This window comes from Mauremys mutica, chromosome 2 (genome assembly GCF_020497125.1).
Source record: "Mauremys mutica isolate MM-2020 ecotype Southern chromosome 2, ASM2049712v1, whole genome shotgun sequence".
NCBI lineage: Eukaryota > Metazoa > Chordata > Testudines > Geoemydidae > Mauremys > Mauremys mutica.
The window spans coordinates 142,462,673-142,487,663 of record NC_059073.1 but is presented as its reverse complement, the minus strand read 5'-3'; the positions used below and the strand labels follow the sequence as shown (position 1 = coordinate 142,487,663).

Sequence of the window (24,991 nt, the reverse complement as noted above, 5' to 3'; positions counted from 1 at the left end):
CCGAGGGTACTGTTTTAACAGAACCAATGAATACGGTGTTTGTCCCAAGTCATGGGATTTTGTTGGTTCTTTCAAAGCCAGAGCTCCTGGAATGATGTGACTATCTTATGTTACAGTTTTAATTAAAAAAATACAGTTAATTTCTAGCCCTCAGCAGGGCTGGAGAAGTATAAACACTAAAAGCACAAAAACTAGAGGGTACATTTAAAAAAAAACTAAGTTTTTGCATTTTTTTAAACCCTACTCCTTTTAAACCAACCTTACGATCTTTGGGGAGCAGCAGCCTGATTTTTGAACACGGAGTGTTGGAAATATTGCAAATAAATAATGGAGTTTTTCACCCTGAATAGGAAATGTTTTGTTCCACTGTGTTACCCTATGGTATTTTTTTAAATGAATAGGGCTTGCAAACATTTCTAAGCCAACCGCCTGTTGCCTGGGTGGGGCACGTGGGGGCTGGGTAGCAGTGGGTTTTGCAGAAGCATTGGGCTTGCTACTTCTGTAGTGCTAATAAAAGAGAGAGAAGCCTGGGCCCATAAAACCGGACAGGTGGCAGCGTGTAGGGAGCCCCTTGATGGCTCTCCCAGGCCAGGTACCCAAGCAAGGGGCCAACCTGGACAGGTGGGAGCCCCTCGCCCCACTGTGTGGGCCTAGCCATGTCGCAATGCTGCTCCCCAAGGCTGCAGCGGGAGGAAGCGGGCTGCCCAGGCCCAGGCTGTGGGGTGCGCGCCCCCCTTCCCCGGCCTCTGCTGCCCCTGAACTCCCCCCATCCCCACCGCTGCCACTAGCAGGCCCGGCCGCCAGCGGAGCCCTCGCTGCAGTTCCCCCTGCGGCCGGCAGAGGCCGCCCCGGCGCCTCCGACTCCTTCCTCAGCAGGCGGCTGGGCCGGGCAGCCCCGCGCCAGGGGCCCTGAGTCCGGCCGCCGGCGCCCCGGGAGAGCCAAGATGGCGGCAGCGGCGCGGTGGCTGCGGGCGGCGGCGGGGCTGGGAGGCCGGTAGGTGACCTCGGCCCGTCGCAGCCCCGCCCGGGGGGTTAACTCCTTTCCGGCCGGGGGGGGGGGGAGAGGGTCCCCCCCCGTCTTCTCCCTCCCTCCCTCCCTCGCGGGCCGCCCCCTTCATCTTCCGCCCCCCAACTCCCCTCCCGCGGGTCACCCCCCCCCGCCTCTTCGCCCTCACCCCTCGCGGGTCACCCCTCGTCTCCGTCCCTCCCCCCCCCCCGCTCTGGCGTGTTGGGGGCTAATTCCCCCCCCCACGCAGTGGAGAAGCCGAGGAAGAATAACGGATCGCCGGGGTGTTCTCCGGCCTGCAAAAACGATGAACTATTGACCTGGGCCGCAACCCCCACCCAGCGTGTGACTGGGAAGATGGTTTTATTATTTGTATTGTCATTGTGCGGAGGAGCCTTAGTCACGGGTCAGGGCCCCGTTGTGCTAGGCAAGGCGCAAACACAGCATAAAAAGAGGGTCCCTGTCTCAGAGCGCCTGCTGGGGCGCAGAGGGTGGGAATTGTTCCCCTCCAGCCCTCTGTGCAGCTTGGCAGCTCCACCATCAGCATATGGGAGAGAGAAAGAAGCACCTACACAGATGCATCCGGGAGGAGGGTGCTACCGGAAGCAGCAGGATGCAGTTGTCTACTCACCCCACTTTGTGCTTGTGTGACATGAGAGCATAGTGCTAAAATTAGTTAAGGTTATCACCCACCCTTAACATTAAGTCCTAAAATACCTTAAAGACATCTGGGCTTCCCTCAGCATCAATGCCCTTCCCCACTGTAGGGGGGGAAGTGGGGGAAAGGGCTACTACAGCAGGTCACCTTATGCTCCCAACCCTGGTGTGGGTTGCTGTGTTTGAGGGGGACACACAATGAGAATGAACTGCCACTGCTAATGGTGTGTTAAGTCTACTGGGTTTGTATGTTCTAGGGATGTAAAATGTTAACTGGTTAATTGGTAAGCATTAGTCTTACCGGTTAACCCGCCTTAACCGTTAAGTCCCGGGCCAGCCAGCCAGCCCAGCGGCCCCACGCTGGCCGGAGCAGCACTGTCCACCCAGAGCGCCCCCAGCAGTGGCCATGCTGGCTGGATCAGCCCTTTAATGAGTTAACTGTTTAAATGAAATACTTTAAATCATTTAAACCGTTAACTTTTTTATTTATGTCCCTAGTATGTTCCCCGTGAACTATCACTGAAAGGCTGGGTAGGGAGCAACTTCTACCTCTTTACAATGAGGAAAGGGTTAAAAGGACCCTAGTAACTCAAAATTATCCCAATTGCTTAAATTTTGTAAACAAACTCATACAAAAGTTGTTTAAAAAAATCAACAACCTTCTGCTGAGATCTGAAAGCGAAACTGACTCTAAGTGTGAAACTGACCATCTATTTTCATTGTCCAAACCCAGAGAAAGGGAAGCAAAGAGTAAGCAGTGTAAAGAAAGAAATCTGGATTAGATCTTAAAATATTTTTGCTGTAATAATTCACGGTGCTTGTTAGTAACAGATAAAGGTATCTGTCACCATATACCGGTAATTACAACATCCATTGTCTGAAGATTCTTATAAGTTAGAAGTCATAGCTCAGATTTTCTAATTGTGGATATTTTCATGCCAAGTTTGTGCATGTGATTATAGTGATTGCACAAAACAAGAAGTTGCATGTGAAAATGAACATTTTTTTGTATTCCTGTTTATTACCTATATAATCATGGTAATTATTGAGTACAAATATGCACCTAAGCTTTTGAAAATCAGTTTAGTCCATCTTTTCACCTCTTCAAGTTTGTTCTTCTCAGCATATTCTTCACTGTTTTGTCCACTCAAGGTCTGTGTGTGTCAACAAGATGGGTGGTGTGGTTTACCTGACCAGCATCGACAAGAATTTTTTGTTATAGCTGGCCTGGTTCCACTCCAGGGCCCTGGTCTTCAGCTGCTGGATACGAATACACTTCTACCCTGATATAACGTGACCTGATATAACATGAATTCGGATATAACACGGTAAAGCAGCGTTCCGGAGTGGCGGGGCTGCGCACTCCGGCGGATCAAAGCAAGTTCAATATAACGTGATTTCACCTAAAATGCAGTAAGATTTTTTGGCTCCCGAGGACAACGTTATATCGGGGTAGAGGTGTAGCTCTGACACACTGCTTCAGTGGAGCTGCTGTCCTTTCTCCACAGCAGTGTCCTGGTGAATTTTAAATCAAGGTGATTGCTGTGTAATGATTACTTGGCCACCTGGAAATTGAGGGAGAAGGGATTGAAACCCCATTTTCCCTTCTCCCCCAACAACTATGTGGAGAGGAGAGGAAAATAAGCCTGTAGCTGATAGCTAGTCTACATTACCTGCTCTCCTTCAAGAGGGAGGAAACTGATTAAGCAACTTGCTGAAATCCAGAGATATTAGGTGCATACAAAAGTCTCTTTCCTTGAGAGATGGGAAAAGCTAAATTCTTAATTGAGATATTGTTGGTAAAATCTGTATCTTTCTTTAGGTTCTGTCGCATGACATTAAAAGATTTTAATTTAACAACTAAACAGCCTCTCTGCCAATTCGTCCGAAGGAAACCATTTCTTCCATCCACCGTAGCACATAATACAGGTAAATTTAATTTTTGTCGTAAAGTAAGTAAAGCGCTCATGAGATTTGTCTCAAGAAGATGGTGAAAGAATAAATTCTCCTTTTTACTGAAATCTCAAATGTATGCAATATTCTGGGTGATTTTTTGTTAGTAGAAAGGTAGTTAAGTCGTCATGTAGTCAGAGTTTAGAACCAGGATTTAGAGACTGTATTCCAGATTCTGGTCATTGTATGACCTTGGGTAAGTCCATTATACTCTGCACCTCAGTTTCCCCATCTGTATAATAATGGAGATATTTCATTTGGTTGCTGAGGCTTGTATAGAGTTTTGCAGATGTAAAGCACTATATTTGTGCTCATATGTATTAGTTTAACTCCTTCTTAGTGTAAGATCACTCTGAGACCTCCAGCTATCCTGTGTCCTGTTCAACAGCTGAAATCAGCAAGACTGGAACTGCTGATCATCCCAAAATGTAATCTTGCAAGGGTGGAGGCGTAGTGCCTTTACCGGAGGGAGGGATAGCTCAGTGGTTTGAGCATTGGCCTGCTAAACCCAGGGTTGTGAGGGGGCCATTTAGGGATCTGGGACAAAAATCTGTCTGGGGATTGGTCCTGCTTTGAGCAGGGGTTTGGACTAGATGACCTCCTGAGGTCCCTATGATTCTATGATCAGGAGCAGTCTGCTCCTGAATATATCCTTCTGTACGTCTCTGGCCATCTTTGGGGCAGAAATTTAAAACCTTTGTTTTAATTTTGAGTTGTCTGATTAATTGTAGGTGCTGGAGAGATTTGAGGCTTGAAGAGATTTTATTCTTCCTATCTGTCAATTTGTTAGGCATGTTGCCCAATTCTTTTTTAATTTGCCTAACACTGTATTAAGGCACTGAGAAATTAAAATGAACTGAAATTACTATTTTGCAGTTTTTAATATTAACCTAGAAATTAACCTCTTACATTAGTTTGTCTGAAAAGCACTTCAGCTTCTAAAACTTGTAGTTAGGTAGCTTATGGGACTGTAGTAACATATATAGATTTTCAGCTTTGGATTTCTGGTTCAAAGCCAGTCTTTGTTAGTGATAAAAAAATTTTAGTTTCTTGTGTCTCTTCAGTGATCTGTATAAAGTTAGTTTTGTCACAGAAAAGGGTTTGTAATACACATTCACCATAGTTGGCACTAACCGTTAAGCAGTTTCAGGAGAGAGGCTAAGGGTGATTGGGTCATGAAGATGAAGAGGGCTCCTTCTTTTGGACAGATTTGCGGAACATTGGAAGGGCAACCCAGAGAGGTTTGAACTGCCACTGCAAATATTGTATGTGTGTGTGGACAGATGACTTCAATAGCCAGGTCTGTCAATCCAGCACCTTTCACTAACACTAAAATTCCCACATACCAGGCAAAATTAATATTATCTGCAAATGTAATCTGAAAACGTGAAGGTTGGAACTCCAATTTACTGTATCTGCTCCTACAATATTTTGTACAACTCTGTGCTCAGCAAAAAAAAAAGATTCAGTTGCCTTTTGTGCTGCTGAAAATTGCAGATCAGCTTCTGCAGCTGCCTGGTGGATTGAACAACAACTCTGCCATGCTGTGAAGAAAGAGATGTGTGTATATATACATTTTTAATTATGCAGGTGCCTGTTGTATAGAACCAACCACAAGTGGAAATATTATTTAAATGAGTGTCTCAGTGCCCACTGCAGCAAATGTTTTTTGATGCAGATTCCAGAGGGCCTCAGACCTACCCAACTCAGAATTGAATTTTTTTGAAATTCAGATTTAATCAAGCAGTTGACTGATTGACTCTGAGGGTTCTAGTCAGCTGCGTACTGATCTACAAATGTCCTTTAAATTCTGTCTTTTTTCTATCTTTATTTTTCACTTTCAATAAATGATCAAACAGAAGAAAGTACATGGTATAGTGGTCAGATAATTGAAAGAAGCAAGGTGTTTATTCTGTGTATGATGCTACTTACAAACTGTAGATTATGATAAACTTGGGTATTCACAGTATATACAAAGAGTTCCAGTTTGACTAATGAGAAAGAAACATTGTTTTTTGAAAATAATCTGTTTTCCTAACTTCAGAAGATCCGGGGTACAATAGCTACCCTCATCTAATCAGGAAGATGTTTCTAGCCCTTGTGGATGGAGTTCTGTGACAGAACAGAGAATGGCTGTTGCTAAGTCAGGACTATTTCTAGCATGTTAGCACTGAGCGTCTCCATGCTAATTCTTTTATTCTTTCTCTCGAAACAAGAGCTTGCGTGTGTGGTGATGGTGTGGGTTAAAGTCAAATGAGTTGTTGTCATGACAGGCACCTGCAGAGGAAATTTGGCGATTTATAAATAGCCTGATTTGTCATCTAATACTAGGAGTCGTGATCAAAATTGCTGTTTAGGAAGTGAAAGCTTCAGCTTTTTTTTTTTGTTGCTTTAAAAATAACAAAAATAATTATCACTAAGACATATGTTTCTGAAGTTAAATAACCTTGCTTCCCAAATATTATGTACTCAGAATTTATACATATTTCTAGGGTTTTCTGATTTAAAAAAAATCAGTTTCCCTTTGCTGAAGGTGATGTGTTGTTTTGAGAATCCTAATCATGCAATGAAATATGGCAGTGAAGGGACAGGAGAGTGATCTAGTGGTTAATGTAGAGAATAAGGAGGTAGGGTTCTATATCCAACTCTGACGTTTACTTTCTGTGTGACATCATGTGTCCTTTAACCTCCCTGTACCTCACATTTCCAATCTGTAAAATGATTATTGTAATACCAACTGCACAGCTCCATTGTGAATCTTAAATAATGTTTGCAAAGCACTTTGATATCCTTGGGTAAAAGAATTTACTATTTCTTTTTATTAAGGTTTGGCCAGTCCAGCAAAATCCTATTAAAATAATATTATCTGAGTAAACAACTAAATACTTTTTTCATAAATGTTGGGTATATTTTTACCAACTTTTATAAATGATTTTAATATCAACTGTTAATACAAAATGTTTGCTGAAAGTCAATAAGCACGTTATCAGAGCCAGCTTAGTTAAACTGGTTGAGCTGTCCATTCAGATAAGATAGTTTGGGTGATTAAAAAGAATTCTATGCTTGCTCTGAAAGGCTATGCAGGTTTCCAGATTACTGCAATTTCTTGTCCACACCAAAATGTCACATACACTCCTTACCGGGCTGTGTGTTCAGTTTTTACAGTTATTTTCTGTGATACTTTTTCCTTTTTGATAATGCTGGAAAAGGAACAAAAAGATCTTAACATTAGAATATCTACAACAGAGCGTTAGTACATCTGCCCAAGTCCTGCATTTGGAATGTTCTTAACAGGAGGGTGATGATGGTGGAGTGGAGACCCCACATAAAGCTCAGGTACCAAAGTGGTGAGCATGGAATAGCAACCTGGATAGAATAGAGAAGGGGCACAAATCTTATCTTAGTGTGGATGTTAAAAAGAGAGCCTCTGAAAAAGGATGGGGAGAGTATTAGCTCTGCTCAGATAAACACAGAAAATGTGAGCAGCAAGTTGCTCAGGGAATAAAGCTGAGATTAAAACTAGCTGGGACAGGGTTTCATTAAGCTTTTCATCTGTGTCTTAAATTTAGTGACTGAATTTGTTGATCTTCATGTTAATATGGGTACTTGGATGGAACTCAGAGAGCTATGCTTGATACATTTCAGTGTTCCACAGTCCTCTGTTTTTAATAAATCTGTGTTGTGCAAACAAAACCTTGCCTGGCTAAATAAACAGGATCTCTGTTATTCCTTATATGAGCCACTTCTCTTTTTTGAACTTTTATTTCCTTCTTTCTCTTTTCAGTAAGATGCATGTTTATTCAGACTCAGGACACTCCAAATCCAAATAGTTTGAAGTTTATTCCAGGAAGACAAGTACTGGAGTCGAGGACCATGGATTTCTCCACACCAGCTGCAGCGTTTTGCTCACCTTTAGCGAGGTGTGTTCAAGCATTACATACTTTGTTCAAGGGACTATCTGTGTTAGTTACTGAAACACATGTATATACAAGTGTCATCATCAATGCAGCTGAATGTTAAAGAGTGGATTTACTGCATTTCCATTGTGGATGCTGCTTTTTCTCATAAAGTAAATTGAATGCCTAGAGAGAGATTACTTTGGCTATCGAGATTTTTATACTGTGCAAGTCAGTGTGATAACTAAGTTCCTGGTCATCTATTTCATTGTTCTGAATCAAATCATGATAGCATTCATTATTCCTGAAAAGGAAATATACTGTTGTTCATACCTGTGTTCTGGATCCTGCAAAAGTTTACTCAGGTGAATAGTTCTTACGCTAGTAGTCACATTAAAGTCATGCCAACTCACAGTGTAATGAAAAAATTTACTAATTTTGGCACAGTTAATAACTTTTAACATTAGCTTCGAAGCCATTGGGTTTTTTCTTCCTTTAAAATATGGGTGTGTTACAAACAGTACAGTGGAAAAATTTAAAATTACTCAAGTTTGTAATGAACCCTTTTTTCTAGTCTTATTCATGTATAATCTTTTGCAAAGGTCCTCAGTCCCATAGATCTGGAGTATCCATAGTGAAACTTACTTGGACTAATACATTTCAGTCCACTTGGACTATGAATCATTACTGCAGTTTATTTTCCATCTAATACTTTGCTATATTTTCATTGGGTAAAAAGGCTGGGACACCATTAAAGGTCTGTCTGAAAGTAGAGGTTGGGATGGGAAGGAGTCGTAGGAGTCTTTCGCCTGCTGATGGTGATGAGATGCGTTAGAGAACTGTTGCAAACTTGCTTCCTGAGGAAAGTGGGTGTGAGCACTGCATCTGGTATCTCCCATTACATCAATAGCAGCCTCTGGGAATAATGCTCCTTATACCTGCTATGTATGTGGGTGGAGAGGCTGCAGTGGGAGGGTGAGATATGGAAATCCCATAGTGTCACCTTCCCAAGATCATAGTTTAATTTGTTCTTATACGTGATGGAAATACTGCACACAAGTGAAAGCAGCTTAATGCAGCCCTCTCTCTGGGAAACGTAATGTTATCCAGTGTATTGCTATAATAATTCCAAAATGCTATAGTTGATTTGTAACCAACAGGAACTTTTCAATTTAAGTTCTTTAGTTCAAAGGTAGTATAAATGCCCATATGTATAGAACAGCAGATGCAGTGTGAAAGGTATTTCCGTGCATCCAGTAGACATTGTTTACAACCCAAGATCCCATTAATAGAGTGCTGAAATACCAAGATGTGTATAAGCCAAATTATATTAGCTTGCAGAATACAAATAACTGGAGGAAAATGATTTTGTTGCAAAATGTCTGAAAATTAACTTCTGTATAGGAAACCAAGAACAGTACACACTTAGGAAGTACAAGAAATACTCACATCTTGTGATTCTGTGTTTAATGCTGCTCTGGCTACCGGCACAGTTAGAGTAAAGTGTTTATTGCAATACCGTTAAAATCTCAGTTTTCAGGCTTTGTAATTGGGATGCCCATTTGTTTTGGCATGGGAATATAAATCTTCCAAAGAAATAATATCAGCTGTGCTGTGATTTGGAGTGCATGTGTAACTCCAAAATATTTTTTGAAGTAAAATTTTGGGACCATTAGTCCATCAAGCAAATTAGGGTGTGGTGATATTTAAAACACACACACACACACGCACAGCTACATTTTTAACATTTAAAAATTGTTACGTGTGTAGGAAAGTTCCTCTTTGCCATACATAACGTGTGGTAAAGTATCTGATTTGTGCATCTCGAGTTGTATAGATTTCCCCTTTAAGAAAGTCTGTTTTTCAGCTATTTATACTACTGAAAATGTATTCTGTCTCTGTTTTTAAGATTAGAGTTACCTACAGTGTTTTGTATGAAAATGCCAGATTTAACTTCTGTTTATTCTAGCTATTCTTTATCGTATCCCTGTGGGTGACAACAGACAGTCATTTAAAGATTTGAAATCACTGACTCCTGTGGCCACGCAAACAAAACTGAGCATTTGTTGAGATTGCCTTTAAAACTCTTATTCTATTATTTTATAGTTAGAATAGTTTGTAATCAAAGTGTGTTCTTGTTTCCTGTCTGGTTCTAAAGTTTTAGTGTGTTGGTCTGAATTTGTGTGATGATTGTTTAAATACGGTACACCGAGGTTGTGAGGAATGAAGTATCAAGCATAGATCTCTGAATATTTAATTTTAGAATTTTAATAGTGTTTTAATTGCACTAAGCAACTGAAGGTAGCAAAATTAATTGAAACGGATATTTTGATAAATTCTGGTGTCCTTGCTTTCCGAGTAACCGCAACTTCAAATTCACCAACGTCACCACGGAGTCACTCACATACCGTAACAATGAATAAAGATTTGAAGATTCCTTACACATTAAGCTGGCCTGTTAAAACATTGTGGGCTACTCTGCACTGAAAAATTATTTCACTGAACAGCAAGTGTCGCCAGAGTCCTAGTTCAGGTCATTTTGGGGGAGTCTCTATGGAAGGAACAAAATTCAGAACAGCTTTTAGTAAAATAGATTATATTTAAAAGTTTTCAGCAACCTAATCTACTATTCTAAAGAAGAGTCCCTGTCCTTCCACAGTTGCATGCCAGGAATGTTGGGGTGTGTGTGTGTGTGTTGGTCATCCTTGATGCTGATCCAGTAGTTTTATGGATAAAGAATACCCTCTTGGCTTCAAACAGGAGCTAGAGACATGAGCATTAGCTCTTTCATTCTTAACAGGAAAAAGTAACATGCTGTATGTTCAGTATCACACTCCATGGTATGATGATTTCTACTTATGCCAAGCTGCAGAATTCCATTGCCATGGATAAAAAATAGAAGCACTTAAACTGTAGAAGAACCCTTTGCCAATCTCCTTTAATGGTTTTATTTTCTTAAGTGATGATTGCCCTCTAGAAATTGTGACAAATCCAAACCAGTGGGGTACAGGAGTCTGGTAGAGGGCAAATATACTGGTCACTGGATAAGTAATTTTCTGTTCCCTGAGTGACCAGAGCAGGGGCTGCACTAGAGTAATCAGGAACCTGCTAGAACCAGTTAAGGCAGACAGGCTGATTAGATCACCTGCAGCCAGTCAAGGCAGGCTAATCAGGACACCTGGGTTTAAAAAGGAGCTCACTCCAGTCAGGTGGGGGGGGGGGGGAGCCAGAGGAGAGGAAGTGCATATGAGGAGCTGGGAGCAAGAGGCGCAAGGAGCTGAGAGTGAGAGGGTGTGCTGCTGGAGGACTAAGAAGTACAAGCATTATCAGACACCTGGAGGAAGGTCCTGTGGTGAGGATAAAGAAGGTGTTTGGAGGAGGCCAGGGGGAAGTAGCCCAGGGAGTTGTAGCTGTCACGCAGCTGTTACAGGAGGCACTATAGACAGCTGTGATCCACAGGGCCCTGGGCTGGAACCCGGAGTAGAGGGAGGGCCCGGGTTCCCCGCAAACCTCCCAACTCCTGATCAGACACAGGAGAAATTGACCCAGACTGGGGAAGATCACTGAGGTGAGCAAATCTGCCAATAAGCACAGGACCCACCAAGGTAGAGGAGGAACTTTTTCACAAAATGTATTCTTGTAGGAAAGCAAGAAATACAGTGGAACATGATTGATAGAAACTTTTAATTTAGTGTTTTTTGTGGTTAACTTTCTTTTGCAGGCAGTTGTTCAGGATTGAAGGAGTTAAAAGTGTCTTCTTTGGGCCAGACTTCATCACAGTCACAAAGGTAAGCGGAAAAGAGGTTCTAATGGTCTAAATATGAGCTGATACTTGCCCAGTCTACAGGGAAAGGTGAAAGGAACAGACTCCTGGCAGATCCTTCCCTGGCTTGCATAATGTACACTAGAAATCTTACCTTTCTTTAGAATGTCCTCAAAATATTCACTAGAGGGATTTAATTTAGTTCGTCAACATAATCTCTGTACAAAGTGAAATACAATTACCATAAAGCTGTGAAGGCACGCTGTTCTACTTATGGCTTCTGAGGATATTGTCTCTTGAATCTGATTTTCAGAGCCTCCGAACGTCATGGCTTCCCTTGACATGAACTATTGTTGTAGATGATCAGCACTTTTTCAGTTCTAATCAAAATGCTAAAAGTCAGCGGAGTAAACTTTTAATATAACATTTTGCCCTTCTGTGGTCCCTTTCCTCTAAATCTGAATAAAAGAAGCCTCACATTTTACAGATGTGTGGATTTACTATGGCATACTTAGGTTAAGTAAGTTTCTGTAGCCATATATAGTGAGCTAATGGCTGAGCCAGGAATAGATCTTGGGAATCCAAATGGATGATCATAAAGGCATCACTGTTGTCTGATCTAGAATGCACATGGCATTATGAATAGAGCTTGGAACCATGTGCTCCAGAAATAGACCTTTACTACTTGAGCTAAAAGAGAAGTTCCATTAAATATTAAGTAGTAGTAAGGTTCATATCCTTTTAGGCTAGATAATAGTAGGCAACAAAATTACAAACACATACATGATGGTGAAAGTCTATCCAACAAAGAACAGTTATGCACATAAATGCAAGCAAGTGCATTACATATTGCCTCAAAATCCCTCCAATGGCAAAGCTTATTCATCTGGGACTCAGGAGTTCACCCAACCCAGGAGGTATTGTGTAATAAATCCATAGCTGCATAAATACTATATAGTTGCTATGCCATTTAGTGGGCAGCACATGAGATGTCAATAATAGAGCACACAACCAAAACATAAGCAGGCTTCAAAAACAGTTTGTTGGTAGAAATAAATCTTAGCAGAATATCTGTGATTTTAGTTTCTTTTCATCTTATGTTGTTTGTTTTTATACACTAATAATTTATACAGCAGTTGGCTTGCAAACATTGCAGGCAACCGCTTAAATCCAAACAACTAGACCTCTTTACTGAATATTTTAAATATAATTTTATGAAAACTTTTCTATTTCATATTGGATTTGGTAAAACCGTTGAATAACATTTACATTTCAGGCCTAAATGCCCAGCAAGGTGCCTTTAAGATGGACAAAGGGCCATGTATAAGATTCATCTTTGGAATGAGGCAGAAACACTATATTTGGTTTTCTTAATTTTTTTATAGGTGAGCGAAGATTGGGATTGGAATTTACTGAAACCAGATATTTATGCAACCATAATGGATTTCTTTGCCTCTGGTTTACCTGTAATTACTGAAGAGGCACCTCGTACAGATACAGGTAAATGAAACTCTTCATGACTGGCTTATGCCTGTATATGGTCTTAGTCTTCTCTTAAGTTGATGTGTTTGATAGATCATGTTTAGAGGAAATGAACTTGCCCCACAGAAAACATGTGAGAAGAGAATAACTGAAACAGTATAAAAGGCTAAAATTAACATGCAAGATTCAGTGGTCTGCATAAGGTGCAATTAAACTAATAATACACAAACAGTTCAGAGCAGTTGTCTGGCCATGAATATGGGGCTAGATTCTCAGATAGTGCAATGCTGAGGCCAAACTTTATAGACTCATTGATTCCAAGGCCAGAAGGGATCATTGTGAACATCGAGTCTGACCTGTATAACACAGGCCATAGACCTTCCCCCAGAGAATTCTGAGAGCAGATCTTTTAGCACAGTGGTTTTCAATCTGTGGTCTGCTGACCCCTGGAGTCCACAGGCTAAGTCTAAGATTTCCAATGGGGTCTTCACCCTCATTTGACAATTTTTAGGGGTCTGCAAATGAAAAAAGGTTGAAAACCATTGTTTTATAAAAACATCCAACCTTCAGCGGCACTAACTTTACACCAGCAAAGGATTTGGCCACGGCTGTTCTAGTCTCTTTTGATTTGAAACTTTTTAAAAATGTGTTTGGGTTTCTCTGTGTACAAAAATATTGGAGGTTGCTACAGAGTCCGCTTTTTACAAGCTCGCTTGTCTCCTAAGACGGTTGGTCAGTCAAGTAACTAATGTAGGTCTTGATACTCTAATAAATTTCACAGTTGTTAGGAATCTGGAGACAATTTATATATCTGTAATAAACCCTAGACAGAAGGAGAATTGTGTATCAGAACCCTGATGATCCTCCCCCACCCCCACACCCTCAATTCCTGCCATCTGATTCATGGCTGATCCTGTAGAAAGAGAGGTGACATGTAGCTATTGAGGAAATCTATATTGGTGTAACTTACATGCTGAGGAGTCAGAGGGAGAAGTAGGTTGTAATACAGGGATATGTGTGTTAGCCCACAGACCTGTATCCCATGCTATTAGTTGCTTTTCTTGCTACTCTGTGCTTCGAGAAGAACTATGATTATGCTTATGTGTGAGTAAAAGAGAGAATATTGAGGAAAATCTGAAAAGGTTTCATGTACGTGCTGTAAATTACACCAGTTTAGATTTAGCTGTGAGTTTAGCTCTCAGAATTGTCCTTCGGGGATGTACTACTTAATCGTGGAAAAAGAATATTTTTTACAAGTATTTTACCACAGTATTATTAATCATAATAAGGCCTTGTCAACATTTTTCTTTGCATGTGTTTTTCCCCTAAAGCTGCATCAGAAGATGACGATGAAGTTGTATTAATGATTAAGGAACTTCTGGATACCAGAATAAGGTAACTTTAAACATTGCTAGTTTAAAGCATTGTCACACAGTAGGTATGTTTTGGATTATTTCAGAGTGATGCAATTCTAAATATTTTTAGGATTACACAAATTAAATGAATAACGTAGCATATTTCAGCTTGGTGCACGGAGGGGCCAGATTTGTTCATATTGTCTCTAATTGAAAATTGCACCTTGAGGTTCCCTGTGAAAACTAGCTTTGTGCTGAACAGTGTCCAGTTCAGTGAGGGATCTGACGGAATCAAACTGACCCCTTCGAATCAAACTGCACTGTCCCAGATGATTTTAGAAGACAGTAGGATCCTGCAATCCACAATAGAGTGTGTTTTTTAAAATGAGTTCATTGAGACCAACCTGGTTATAGCTTTAGGTGCTACTGCAGTCTAAATCTCTAATAATAATACAAATAACATGACAGATCTTAGATTTTGTGGTAAGCACTCTTTTTTTTTCCCCTCTTCATCATCTCCCTTGTTTTTCACATTTTTGCTGTTCTCAGTTGAGTTTCAAATCGTTTAACATTTCATGTTCCGTAAAGTAAAACTCTCTCATCTCAAATTTATATCTCAGAAATTCACTCACAGAAGTCATCTGAGCTTCAATCAACTTTGATCCTTAAATTTTTTTTGCAGCAATTATATTTGGGTTTTGACACCGCTCGAAATTAGAATCTGGTAGTCAGTAATATAGTGTTTAGAGCAGTTAAGAGATGTTTTTCAGTTCTTGTCATAAGGCAGCTCCACCTGGAGCATCCTTCTGCTGTAAGCTGTGGCATGACAGGCACACCTGCCTCAGTTTCCCTCCTTCATTGTCCGCCAAAGTAGTCCAAAGATTATTTGAGTGTAAATAGCCCTTGTGGGTTTAATTTATTACAAAAGAAAGTCCCATGCGCATAAATCCCAACATATAATCCAGGCAATACACCTCTACCTAGATATAACGTGACCCGATATAACACAAATTCAGATATAACGCGGTAAAGCAGCGTTCTGGGGGGGGGGGGCACTCTGGTGGATCAAAGCAAGTTTGATATAACATAGTTTCACCTATAATGTGGTAAGATTTTTTGGCTCCCGAGGACAGCGTTGTATCGGGGTAGAGGTGTACATCGAATACAGCCCCAGCATGCCCTTGCTCTCCAGCACAACCCTCTCTGGCTCCAGCTCTCTGATTCCAAGAGCCAGCTGGCATCTCCTTCTGTTGTTCTCAGACTTCTCTGGCCTTGGCGCTCTTTGGCTCAGGAAGGACAGTTTTGGCTCGCCTCTCCGCTGGCTCCCTAGTCCTCTGCCCTTTTCAGCCTCGCGGCACTGGCTTTGGTACTTGAAAGTCAGCAAACTAGACCTTCCATTGGCTCGTAGCTCTCAGCCTTTTTCAGCCTCCCAGCACTGGCTCTTCAGCCCCGGAAGGTCAGCCGACCAGCACCTCCACTGGCTCTGTGATAATTTGTCCCTCTTTCGAGGGAGGGCCTGCAGTGAGCTTTCTGCTCTCTGCAGATTTTCCCAGAGACCTCTAGTGTCCTGACTATTCCTGAATGGTCTCTCTCTCCCTAATCTTGTATAGCACCTAGGTGCTGCTCCACCCTCCTAAATGACCAAACTGGGACTACCAGAGTGAACAGAAACAAATAAGAAATACAGAAATGTGGATGTGGGGAAATGTCTAATGTATTTGAGAAGTCCTCTTGTTACCGACGATGGCTTCTTCACAAGTCATACATTCCAGGAGCAAACACTTTTACATACGGTGTAAGTGAATATAATTAATTTGCATTTCTCAAGAAAATGCAACAACTTGGGCTTTTTTATTTATAATTTCTATAAAATGTTGCATTCTGAAAGCTCTTATAAAAATAAATTATAAGGGGTATCTTTCAGTTGAAATATAGTGACATCTCTCAAAGATGAGGAAGGGATATAGAGGGGAGGAGAAAAATCGTATCTAATTATATGGATCTATGTATTGTGTGGGTATATATAGAAGTTTTCAAACTGTAGGGCGCATCCCCCTTTGTCCCCCTGGGGCATGCTAAGTTTCCTCACAGGAGGCAGAGGACGTGACAGGGCTGGGCTGAAAGGCTGGGATCAGGAGGAGGCTTTGTCTGGAAGGGGGAAGCACACAGGACTCTGAGCTGGTGGTCTTGCCTGCTTTAACCAGGCTTTTTCCCATCTTACTCCCCCACAGCTGCAGCTGTGTCCACCAACTGGCAGGAGAGACTGGTGGGAGTTCTGTGAGTGGGAAGTTAGACTGCACTCCAGGAGTACTGGCACTTCCCTCCCCCAGCTACACAGAGCCTCCTCTTGATCTCAGCCTTTCAGCGCAGCCCCAAGGCTAAGAGCTCTGTCTCTTTCCCCTGCCTGACAGAGAATGGGGTCATGCTGAAGTGCCAGGGTCAGGAGTGGGCTGTGTCCGGCAGGGAGGTAAGTTCTCGAGGGGTGCAGCCTTTCGCTCCCCTCCTGATCCTAGCCCTTCAGCTCAGCCCATCTGCTTCCCCTGAGTGGGGGTAATGGAACGAGGCAGGGAGCCAAGTCCTGGTAGCTGCAGGGAGCAGAAGGCTTCCTCAACTGCCATGTGGTGACTACTCCCTCTCCAACTGGCCCCCCACAGGTACCAGGTGTGACACACATGGCAATCTTCTGCATATCCTTGGGAGATCAGATTGAGAGAAGTTTAAGTATCTTTGGGGGCCATTGTATTAAAAGCAGCATTTGTGGATTGGGATGGTAGGTCACTCTCAAGGACAGAGATGGGATGTGAGGCATGAGAGTTCAAAGGATGATATTGAAAATGTGCTAGACGGGAATGGACTTTTGGGGACAATAAGTGTGAAGTGTATTTCCTGGGGGATACCTAGGGAGAGATTAATGCAAATTCCCCACCTCTGGTTATGCAAAAAGCGAGCCTTTGGCGCTACAACCTGAGGAATGACTTGTACCAGTTCACAGACACTGGCGATCAAAGGCCTAAGCTGCGTAAAGAAACAGCTGAACTGCCCAGCCTGGGTTCGGGTTCTGGTTCTGAATCTAGACTGTTACAAACTTGTAACCACAGGGGAAAAACAAGTTGTGGGTTTTGAAAGACTGATCACCCACTGGAGCCTGAGGTTGGAGTTGGGGGTGACCTCTGGTAAACTTTTTAGCATGCATGTAGGTTCTTTTCTTGTTTTAACATGTTTTCTCATTCCTTAATAAATGTGCTTGCTTAGAAAACGCTGAGTGGCTACTTATAATGTGTGGCCAATATGCTGGTCAGAGCCTCTGGAGAGAAAGCAAAGTGCAGTCGCTGGCCTTTTAGGCAGCTGGAGATACGTAGGCAGAGAACTGTGCAGCCTTACTAACCCCCTGGGCAGGAGGGAGTGAGACGCAGGACTCTGCCCAAGAGAGGTGATGGCTGAGGAGCTAGGAGCCTAGAGTGGGTGCCCTTGACAGACCACGAGTGGGGAACACACTGTGTTGCCCTGAAACTGTGACACCAGGCACTCCTCCCCTCATTGCTTAGAAAAAGAGAGGTGTGCCTGGGACGTGGGGGTGGCTCAGCAGAAAAAAGTTTGGGCACCTCTGGTATGTAGTTATGATTTGAAAGACAGCATTAAGTAAGTGTTGCTGTCATGGGTTATGTGGTTGCCTAAATCCCCCATGGTACATTAGCCTTAATATTCACAGTTGCCTCTTTTATATTCCACAGAAGTTCTGTTAAAATTGTTTGTCCTTTTTCTCAGTTGGCCAGGAGGCTGTTGAACAGACCTTTTGCAGTAGTCTGTTGTTGTGTCAATATCATTACTGAATAGCTTCCAAGAGTTCTGTGTAAGCCCAGTGATACATACAGAGCATTCATTGTTTACACTGAAGAACATCAAAAATAGAAGCAAAGAAATCAGAAACCTTATGAGAGTATGTCTACACTGCAGTTAAACACCTGTGACTGGCCAATGTCAGCTGATTTGGATTTACGGGGCTTGGGCTACGTGGCTGTAAAATTGTGGAGTGGACATTTGGGTTCAGGCTGGAGCCAGGCTCTGGGATCTGGATTGCTCAGGCTCCAGCCTGAGCCCGAACATCTACACCACAATTTTACAGCCCTTAGCCCGAGCCCCACAAGCCTGAGTCAGCTAACACGGGCCAGCTGCACTCTGGGAGGAAAAAAGAAAGACTGGAATTGTGCCGTAACATGTTAAAATCTTGTTGTCAAATAAAGGCAGAATGAATTCTCAATCAGATGCTTTTTGTTTGTTGGCTTCCAGGAATTAAGGTGATTTGTTTAGATTAAGTTGTTGATGCTGATGTTAATAAATGTGACCAAATCCTAAATTATTCCAGCAGGGGTGAAGTTCTCAAGTGTTTTTCTGGGAATTGGTATAAAGAGCTTCTGTTCAAGTAACATGACGCTTTTTAGCTTGGCATCTGGAAAAATGTTGCTATGGGGATACATTTATAAAGTTGGTCATTTGTTAGTTGTGACAGGAGACTAGATTGGGGAAATGTCAATAGCTCTGGGATCCAATCCTGTGAGATGCTGTGTGCCTCATCAGCTAACCAGATCAGGCCCATACATACTTTGTTTTCTTCCATACATTGTGTATACAAAGCACAACAAACAATTTACGAAACCCGATGCGGCCCTCAGGCCAAAAAGTTTGTCTGCCCCTGCTATAGAGCTTACAGTAACATTGATACAGCTGTGCAAGATCTCTTGTGTAGCTGCTTTATGTCGACTGGAGAGAGCTCTCCCCTTGACATAATTAAACCACGCCCAGTGAGTGGCGGTAGCTATTTTGGTATGAGATGCCCTCCTGCCAGCATAGTGCTGCGCACTCTACCACTTATGTCGCTCAGGGGTGTGTTTTTCACGTCCCTGAGCAACATAAGTTTTGCCGACATAAGTGGTAGTGTAGATATGACACCAGAGAAAGAACTTTGGTCCCTTCAGATCAGGGTTGGGGAATGTTGACCTGGAGCGCTATAAGGAGACACGCTGTGTTAGTCTGTATCAGCAAAAAGAACAAGGAGTACTTGTGGAACCTTAGAGACTAACAAATTTATTTGAGCATAAGCTATCATTGGCCCACGAAAGCTTATGCCCAAATAAATGTTAGTCTTTAAGGTGCCACAAGTACTCCTCGTTCTTTTTTCTAAGGAGACATTTGTCCTGTCATTGCCCATGTCGGACCAGTGTAAAAAGAAAGGGCTAGAACTAACTCTTACATAAGCATTAAATGAACTCTTACAATTTTTTAGAACAAAAATTACCTGCAGTAATATTTTCTATTATAATAAATATTCTGTTTCCTCAGGCCAACAGTTCAGGAGGATGGAGGTGATGTCATATATAAAGGCTTTGAAGATGGGATTGTACAGTTAAAGTTGCAGGGTTCATGCACTAACTGTCCCAGTTCTATCATAACGCTGAAGAATGGGATACAGAACATGCTCCAGTTCTATATTCCAGAAGTAGAAGGCGTGGAACAGGTACGTGAATATTAGTGAATATGAAAATGTTTTTTTGATTTATAGACCGGACCTCTTCCCCCTCAGAGGCATGTAGAGTTCTGCTCAAGTAATTTAAAATACAATTTTTTAAAAGTACATAGTTTTGCAAGTCCGACGATATGGCATTTTAAGCAAATGGATACAGGGCAATATAAAAGGAATAACAGTATTTAACACAGAAACATCGATGCCATTGTGAGTTACTGATACTTACAACAGGTTATGTCTGCTTTTTTTTTTTTTTTTAATTTACCAAAGAAAAGCTTCATCTCCACGGAGACTGGACGCTGTTAAATGCCTCTGCTTCCTGCAAAACTTCCATTCTTAGAAGCTGCAACCTGCATGGGTCTCGGACCACAAATCAACCTCGAATGGGAAAACTTCTTTAATGAATTACAGGGAGAGTAGTCAGATGAAATCCCTAGAATCCACTTTCTTCTAGCATGGCTTGGCAGATCGAGTCTTTATTCAAATAAGGTGGGGCAAAAAGCCTGACACGTTTTGTTCCTTGCACAGTTACAGCTGTTCTTATTTTCTTCATCCATGCATTTGTACTATGTACTCTAAATTTGATAGTGTTATTTTGTTCCAATAACACAGCACATGAAGTTTTAGTTTTCCCTTTTTTATTGACTCTGTTTCAAATGTATTGCTTCGCTTTAGTCTCAGAAACATGGGATGGATTTTATAACTGGAAATTTTTTTGGAAAAACATTTTGTTTTTTTGGTCAGTGAACAATATTTCGGTGTTTTGGGGACTTTCTTCTGATTTAGTTGGGTTTGGTCCTGCTTTGAGCAGGGGGTTGGACTAGATGACCTCCTGAGGTCCCATCCAACCCTGAGATTCTATGATATGTATAATTAACCAGGAACAAATTTTTGCTCTCTATATACTAAGATAAGTCTGTGTCCGCAAAAATACAAATTCAGATACATTCTCCAATTAAACATCTGGTATGTGTTAGTGAATGTTCTTAATGCTTTCGTAACCACTTGGTCTGCTTCTTAGCATTACACAACCTTCTTATTTCAGTCAAATCTCCTCATGTCATTTTGATTGAAGTGAGTGGCTCACCTCTTTCATGTGATCATCATCATATAATGGCACTGAACAATTGCTATTCCCATTGCTTTCTCTGGGAATTAAGTAGCTCTTAAGATCTGGTTCGATGTAATTAACTGTGTGAATAATAAATGTTGTCATTTATACTTATGGCTCTTTCTTGAGCTCTTGTGTTGTCCTAGTGAAGCAAAGTTGAAAATGATTACTTAACGTTTGGGTTTTGGTTTTAGGTTGTTGATGATGAAGATGGAGTGGAGAAAGAAGCAAACTCTACCTGAGCTAACAGCATGTGTGAGACTCTAAATAGAAAAGTTTTCCTGGGGGCGTGTATAACTTAACTATGTCCCGAGGAACAACAAAAATTGCCATTCTCTACTTTAGAAAAATAGTTAAATTTTCATCTTTTAAAATGCCCCCCCCTGTTTAAAGATAATACACTGCTTTTTCCAGGGACTTACTATATGGTCTGCTTTCAAAAGAGAACTTGTTCCTTCTCCTGTAGACTTCATAACTGTTACGCATGGTTAAGAAACAAACGAAAAAGGCATTTTTAAACAGTGATTTGTCGGTCTATTTCTATTTCACACACAAGGGCTTAAGAATAAAAGAGGGAAGTAAAAAAAGTAAGTGAAATTGTTTAGAATACATTCTAAAGGAAGTTGTGCATTTTATATAATATCTGTATCAAATATTCTCCCTGTTCTGCCTTATTGGCTTTTGGAATGACTTGCAATCATATTCTGAAGCTCTGAGATGTAGAGTTTATTTTTATGAAGTAAATTATTTTTGTTCTTGATTACTGTGTATGAGTTTTGACTAAAAGTTAACCTGGTCACTTAAAATGTTTGTTGATTATACCCAGTTGTTAAATATAATAATATTGACTAGTTTTGTGATTATTTCCTTCCTTCCAACCATTGTATAGACAATGGCAACAAAATCAGATACAATTAGTTACAGATGTGAATCAACTCTCTAAGAAAATAATACCATTTTTAAAAAAGAGTTCATTAGATGAACCTCATCAGCCATGATAGTTGGAGACTCTAATGCACTTTTTTATAACTAAAGATTATCCAGCATATATTATTAATCTGTTTAAATTTGCAATAGGTCCTTCCTTAACATACTATTTCTGGGTGAGGAAAAACCTCCCTGCATGTGGCGGGAGAGAACACGTCAGTTTTTAAATGCTTGTAAAACTATGGGAAGGGGAAAAGTTGACTTTTTGAAACTGAAACATGTCACTCGTGCGTTTCAAGAGCAAAACATCTGTTTCGTGGGTACATAGAGGCATAACCTGTTTCCAGTGCCCAGTCTGAGTAGATGACTTGGGTATTAGAGATTCTGTTTTCCAAATGAGTTGCTGTATGGCCACGACTTGGGCTCGTGGCTGGAAGAGTTCCCACAGGTTTTGTGCTCCCTCCCACTCATGCAGGAGTTGATTGCCTGCTGCACATGCCCCGTCTCCCTTCAAGAGCCACAGCCATGCAGGAAGCTTCCACAGCACTAGACTCCATGGTGAGTGAGCAGTACATAACCCCTGAAATTCTGCCTCCCTCCCATCCATGCACAACAGAACCAGAAGCAGGTCTGTTGCAAGAAGAGCCTTTCATATCAATAGGCAGGATTTGGGGCAACACAGCGGACATCACTGAATAAGAAAAACAGCCTTAGAAATCCCGCTCAGAGCAGTCTTGAGTGATCATTTTTGAGGAGCTGGGATTCCTTTAGAAAATTCAAGATCTGGTTTACTCTTCCAGATTTTTCAGTAATTATACTGCTACAGTATATATAGAGTAAGTATAATGCTACTTACAGCCTAATCACAACTGAGTATCAAGTAGGGCACTGTAAGTACACGGTGTGAGGTAGTAAGGACCACATTTTCGGTTGGTTTAACTCCACCAATTTTCTGGATCTCATGAATTAAACCAGCAGAGAATTGTGCCCACAGGTCACAAAGCAGCATGTGGTAACAATGGACTTTATGCTCTCTCTGTTCAGTTTCAGGATAAATATTTATTTTAATAAAACAGCTGTTGGAACTCTGATTTGGAGTCATAATGCAGTGTCTTATAACTAATAACCAGGATTTGGAGTTTGGAACTCCCGTGTGTTTTTGTCCCCCTCCCTCTTACAAGTAAACAATGTCTAATCTTGCTAATGTATTTATAACAAAATTACGCCTGAGGCAGACGTGGGCTCTTCAAAGGACCAGCTTGTGCACAGGCTAACACCATGCTCATGCTTTCAGCAGCAAAGTACAAAATGGCTGGTAATGTTTCTGATGTCTCAAAAATTGAGCTTTTTTGGCCTGATTTCAGGTCAGTTTCCTGACTACCTTTATAAACCATTAAATACTCAAATGCGAAATAGGTGTATTATTGTGAATTAAATAAATCCTCTCCATTTGTCTGTCAGTGTGCTTTTGTCTCTTTTGATCAGTATTTTTATTAGCATGGGTAGGCAGCATTAATCCATCTACACACAAAGGGCTCAATTCTGCCTCTGCTATGGATGCGTAACCAGTGCTGATTTCTGTGGGAATGGTATGTACACAGACGAGGGCTGAATTTGGCTTATTTTACACTTGTAGTTGAAGATTAGTGAAGACACATTAAATCCCTATTAGCTTTGTGGTTAAAGCACTGGACTGGGACTCAGTACATTTGAATTTCAGTTCCAGCTGTGCCATAGACTTCCTTTGTGACCTTGGCCAACTCACTCAGTTTCTCTGTCTTCTTTTTTTCCTCTGTGAAATGGGCATAATACTTGCTTTCTCCTGGTTTTTATCTGTCTTGTCTATTTAGATAGCAAGCTTATTAGGGCAGGGTTTGTCTGACTATATGTGCAGGACCCAACACCCTGGGGGCCCCTAGGTGCTACTGTAATACAAATAAATATTCTACTGTTTACCCCTGGATAAACTAGGGGTATAGAGAGGCAGTTACTTGCCCAAGTTCACACAGCAAGTCAATAAGAGAGCTTGGCACTGCAAATCAATCCTGATTCACAGCACCCTGCTGTAACCATTGGACAACATTTCCCAATAAAGGCTTCCCAGACAAAAGTAACTCAGGTCACTGTATTATTCACTACTTGAAAAAACGTGTGTGCATATGTGGAAAAAGGTATTTATGAAACACTGCTTCAACCATTTAAAAAGTAAGTGATGGCTGTCCATTCATATTCTAAATTTCTGTTAGTAAGTATTAGTATGTAAATGTAATAGTATCAAAGTGATGTTTACAAATGAATCTTAACTTAGCAAACAAAAACAAAAAAACTACAATCACTGTTAAATTTATGTGAAAAAGGCATTGATTCATTAAACTGAATAAAACAAAAGTTAGATGGCAGTATAACAATGACATTATTACCTGTATTGCAGAGGCACCTAGAAGCCCCAGTTTTGGACCATTGCCTAGGTGCTGTATAAACAGAATAAAAGATGGTCTTTGCCCCCTAGAGTTTACAATGCAAGTAAATTATACATTAATATAAATCTTTAACAGTAAATTCTGATTTTTATGACAGCCAAAAGTTGGTAACATTATCAGTTCAGATCATTGGGAATTTCACTCTGGACATTCAAAGTTCTGCATGAAAGACATCAAGCTCCTTCAAAAGAGCCCTCCTTCTGCAACTTTCCAACAGTAGGAGTGTCAAACCCTGAAGACTGGCTTCTGAAATGGGTCTACTACAATCTGCTGTAAGTACAATTCCAGGTGCCAAAGCTGACAGTCACTTAAGCTGTATTTTGAATTGCTGGAGTTTGAAAAATCAAAGTGGTACTATGGGATAGCGCTTGGATTAAATATATATTTAAAACACTTATTACAAATTAAAATAGGATTCTGCAAGCAAATCTGTAATAAGAATATTGTACATCAGTACATTTACTATTCTGCGGAAAAGTACAAGGGTTGTCACTGACACATTCAAAATATTCCTCAAGATTAAAAAAAAAAAATCCACACATGCAAACTAAGCTAATACAGCTCTCCTCTTTTATAGACAGTCAGTTACAGCTATCTAAATTCTCGCCATCTTGAAACTGTTCACAGGAGATAGAATACCTGTTTTTTCACAGGATGTGATTCATTCCAAGCCTCTGGAGGAAACTAGCTTATGTCTTTTTATATGGCAGTACATCTGATAATATAACTTTGCATGATGTGAAGCAATCAGCAAATATAACCCTCTGTGATGGGATTCATGAGGCAGGTACTTTCAGCCCAGCAACAGGAGGAAATAGCTCAGATTACCTAATGGTCGCT

At 41.2% G+C, this 24,991-nt stretch overlaps 1 protein-coding gene across 3 annotated transcripts; it reads left to right on the top strand.

Annotated features, from left to right (window-relative positions):
* Window positions 1-555: 555 nt before the first annotated feature.
* Window positions 556-23,126, top strand: NFU1 (NFU1 iron-sulfur cluster scaffold). Of its 3 annotated transcripts, none has more exons than XM_045006939.1 (8): window positions 556-621; window positions 3,486-3,592; window positions 7,401-7,536; window positions 11,234-11,300; window positions 12,661-12,775; window positions 14,089-14,152; window positions 19,450-19,624; window positions 20,939-23,126. In XM_045006939.1, the coding sequence occupies exons 1-8, from the start codon at window positions 575-577 to the stop codon at window positions 20,984-20,986; spliced, it is 759 nt and encodes a 252-aa protein (XP_044862874.1). In that variant the 5' UTR covers window positions 556-574; the 3' UTR covers window positions 20,987-23,126. The 3 variants fall into 3 exon arrangements, with proteins under 3 accessions (XP_044862874.1, XP_044862873.1, XP_044862875.1); XM_045006938.1 differs by lacking the exon at window positions 556-621 and adding an exon at window positions 847-994; XM_045006940.1 differs by lacking the exon at window positions 556-621 and adding an exon at window positions 1,539-1,651.
* The last annotated feature ends 1,865 nt before the right edge of the window (window positions 23,127-24,991 follow it).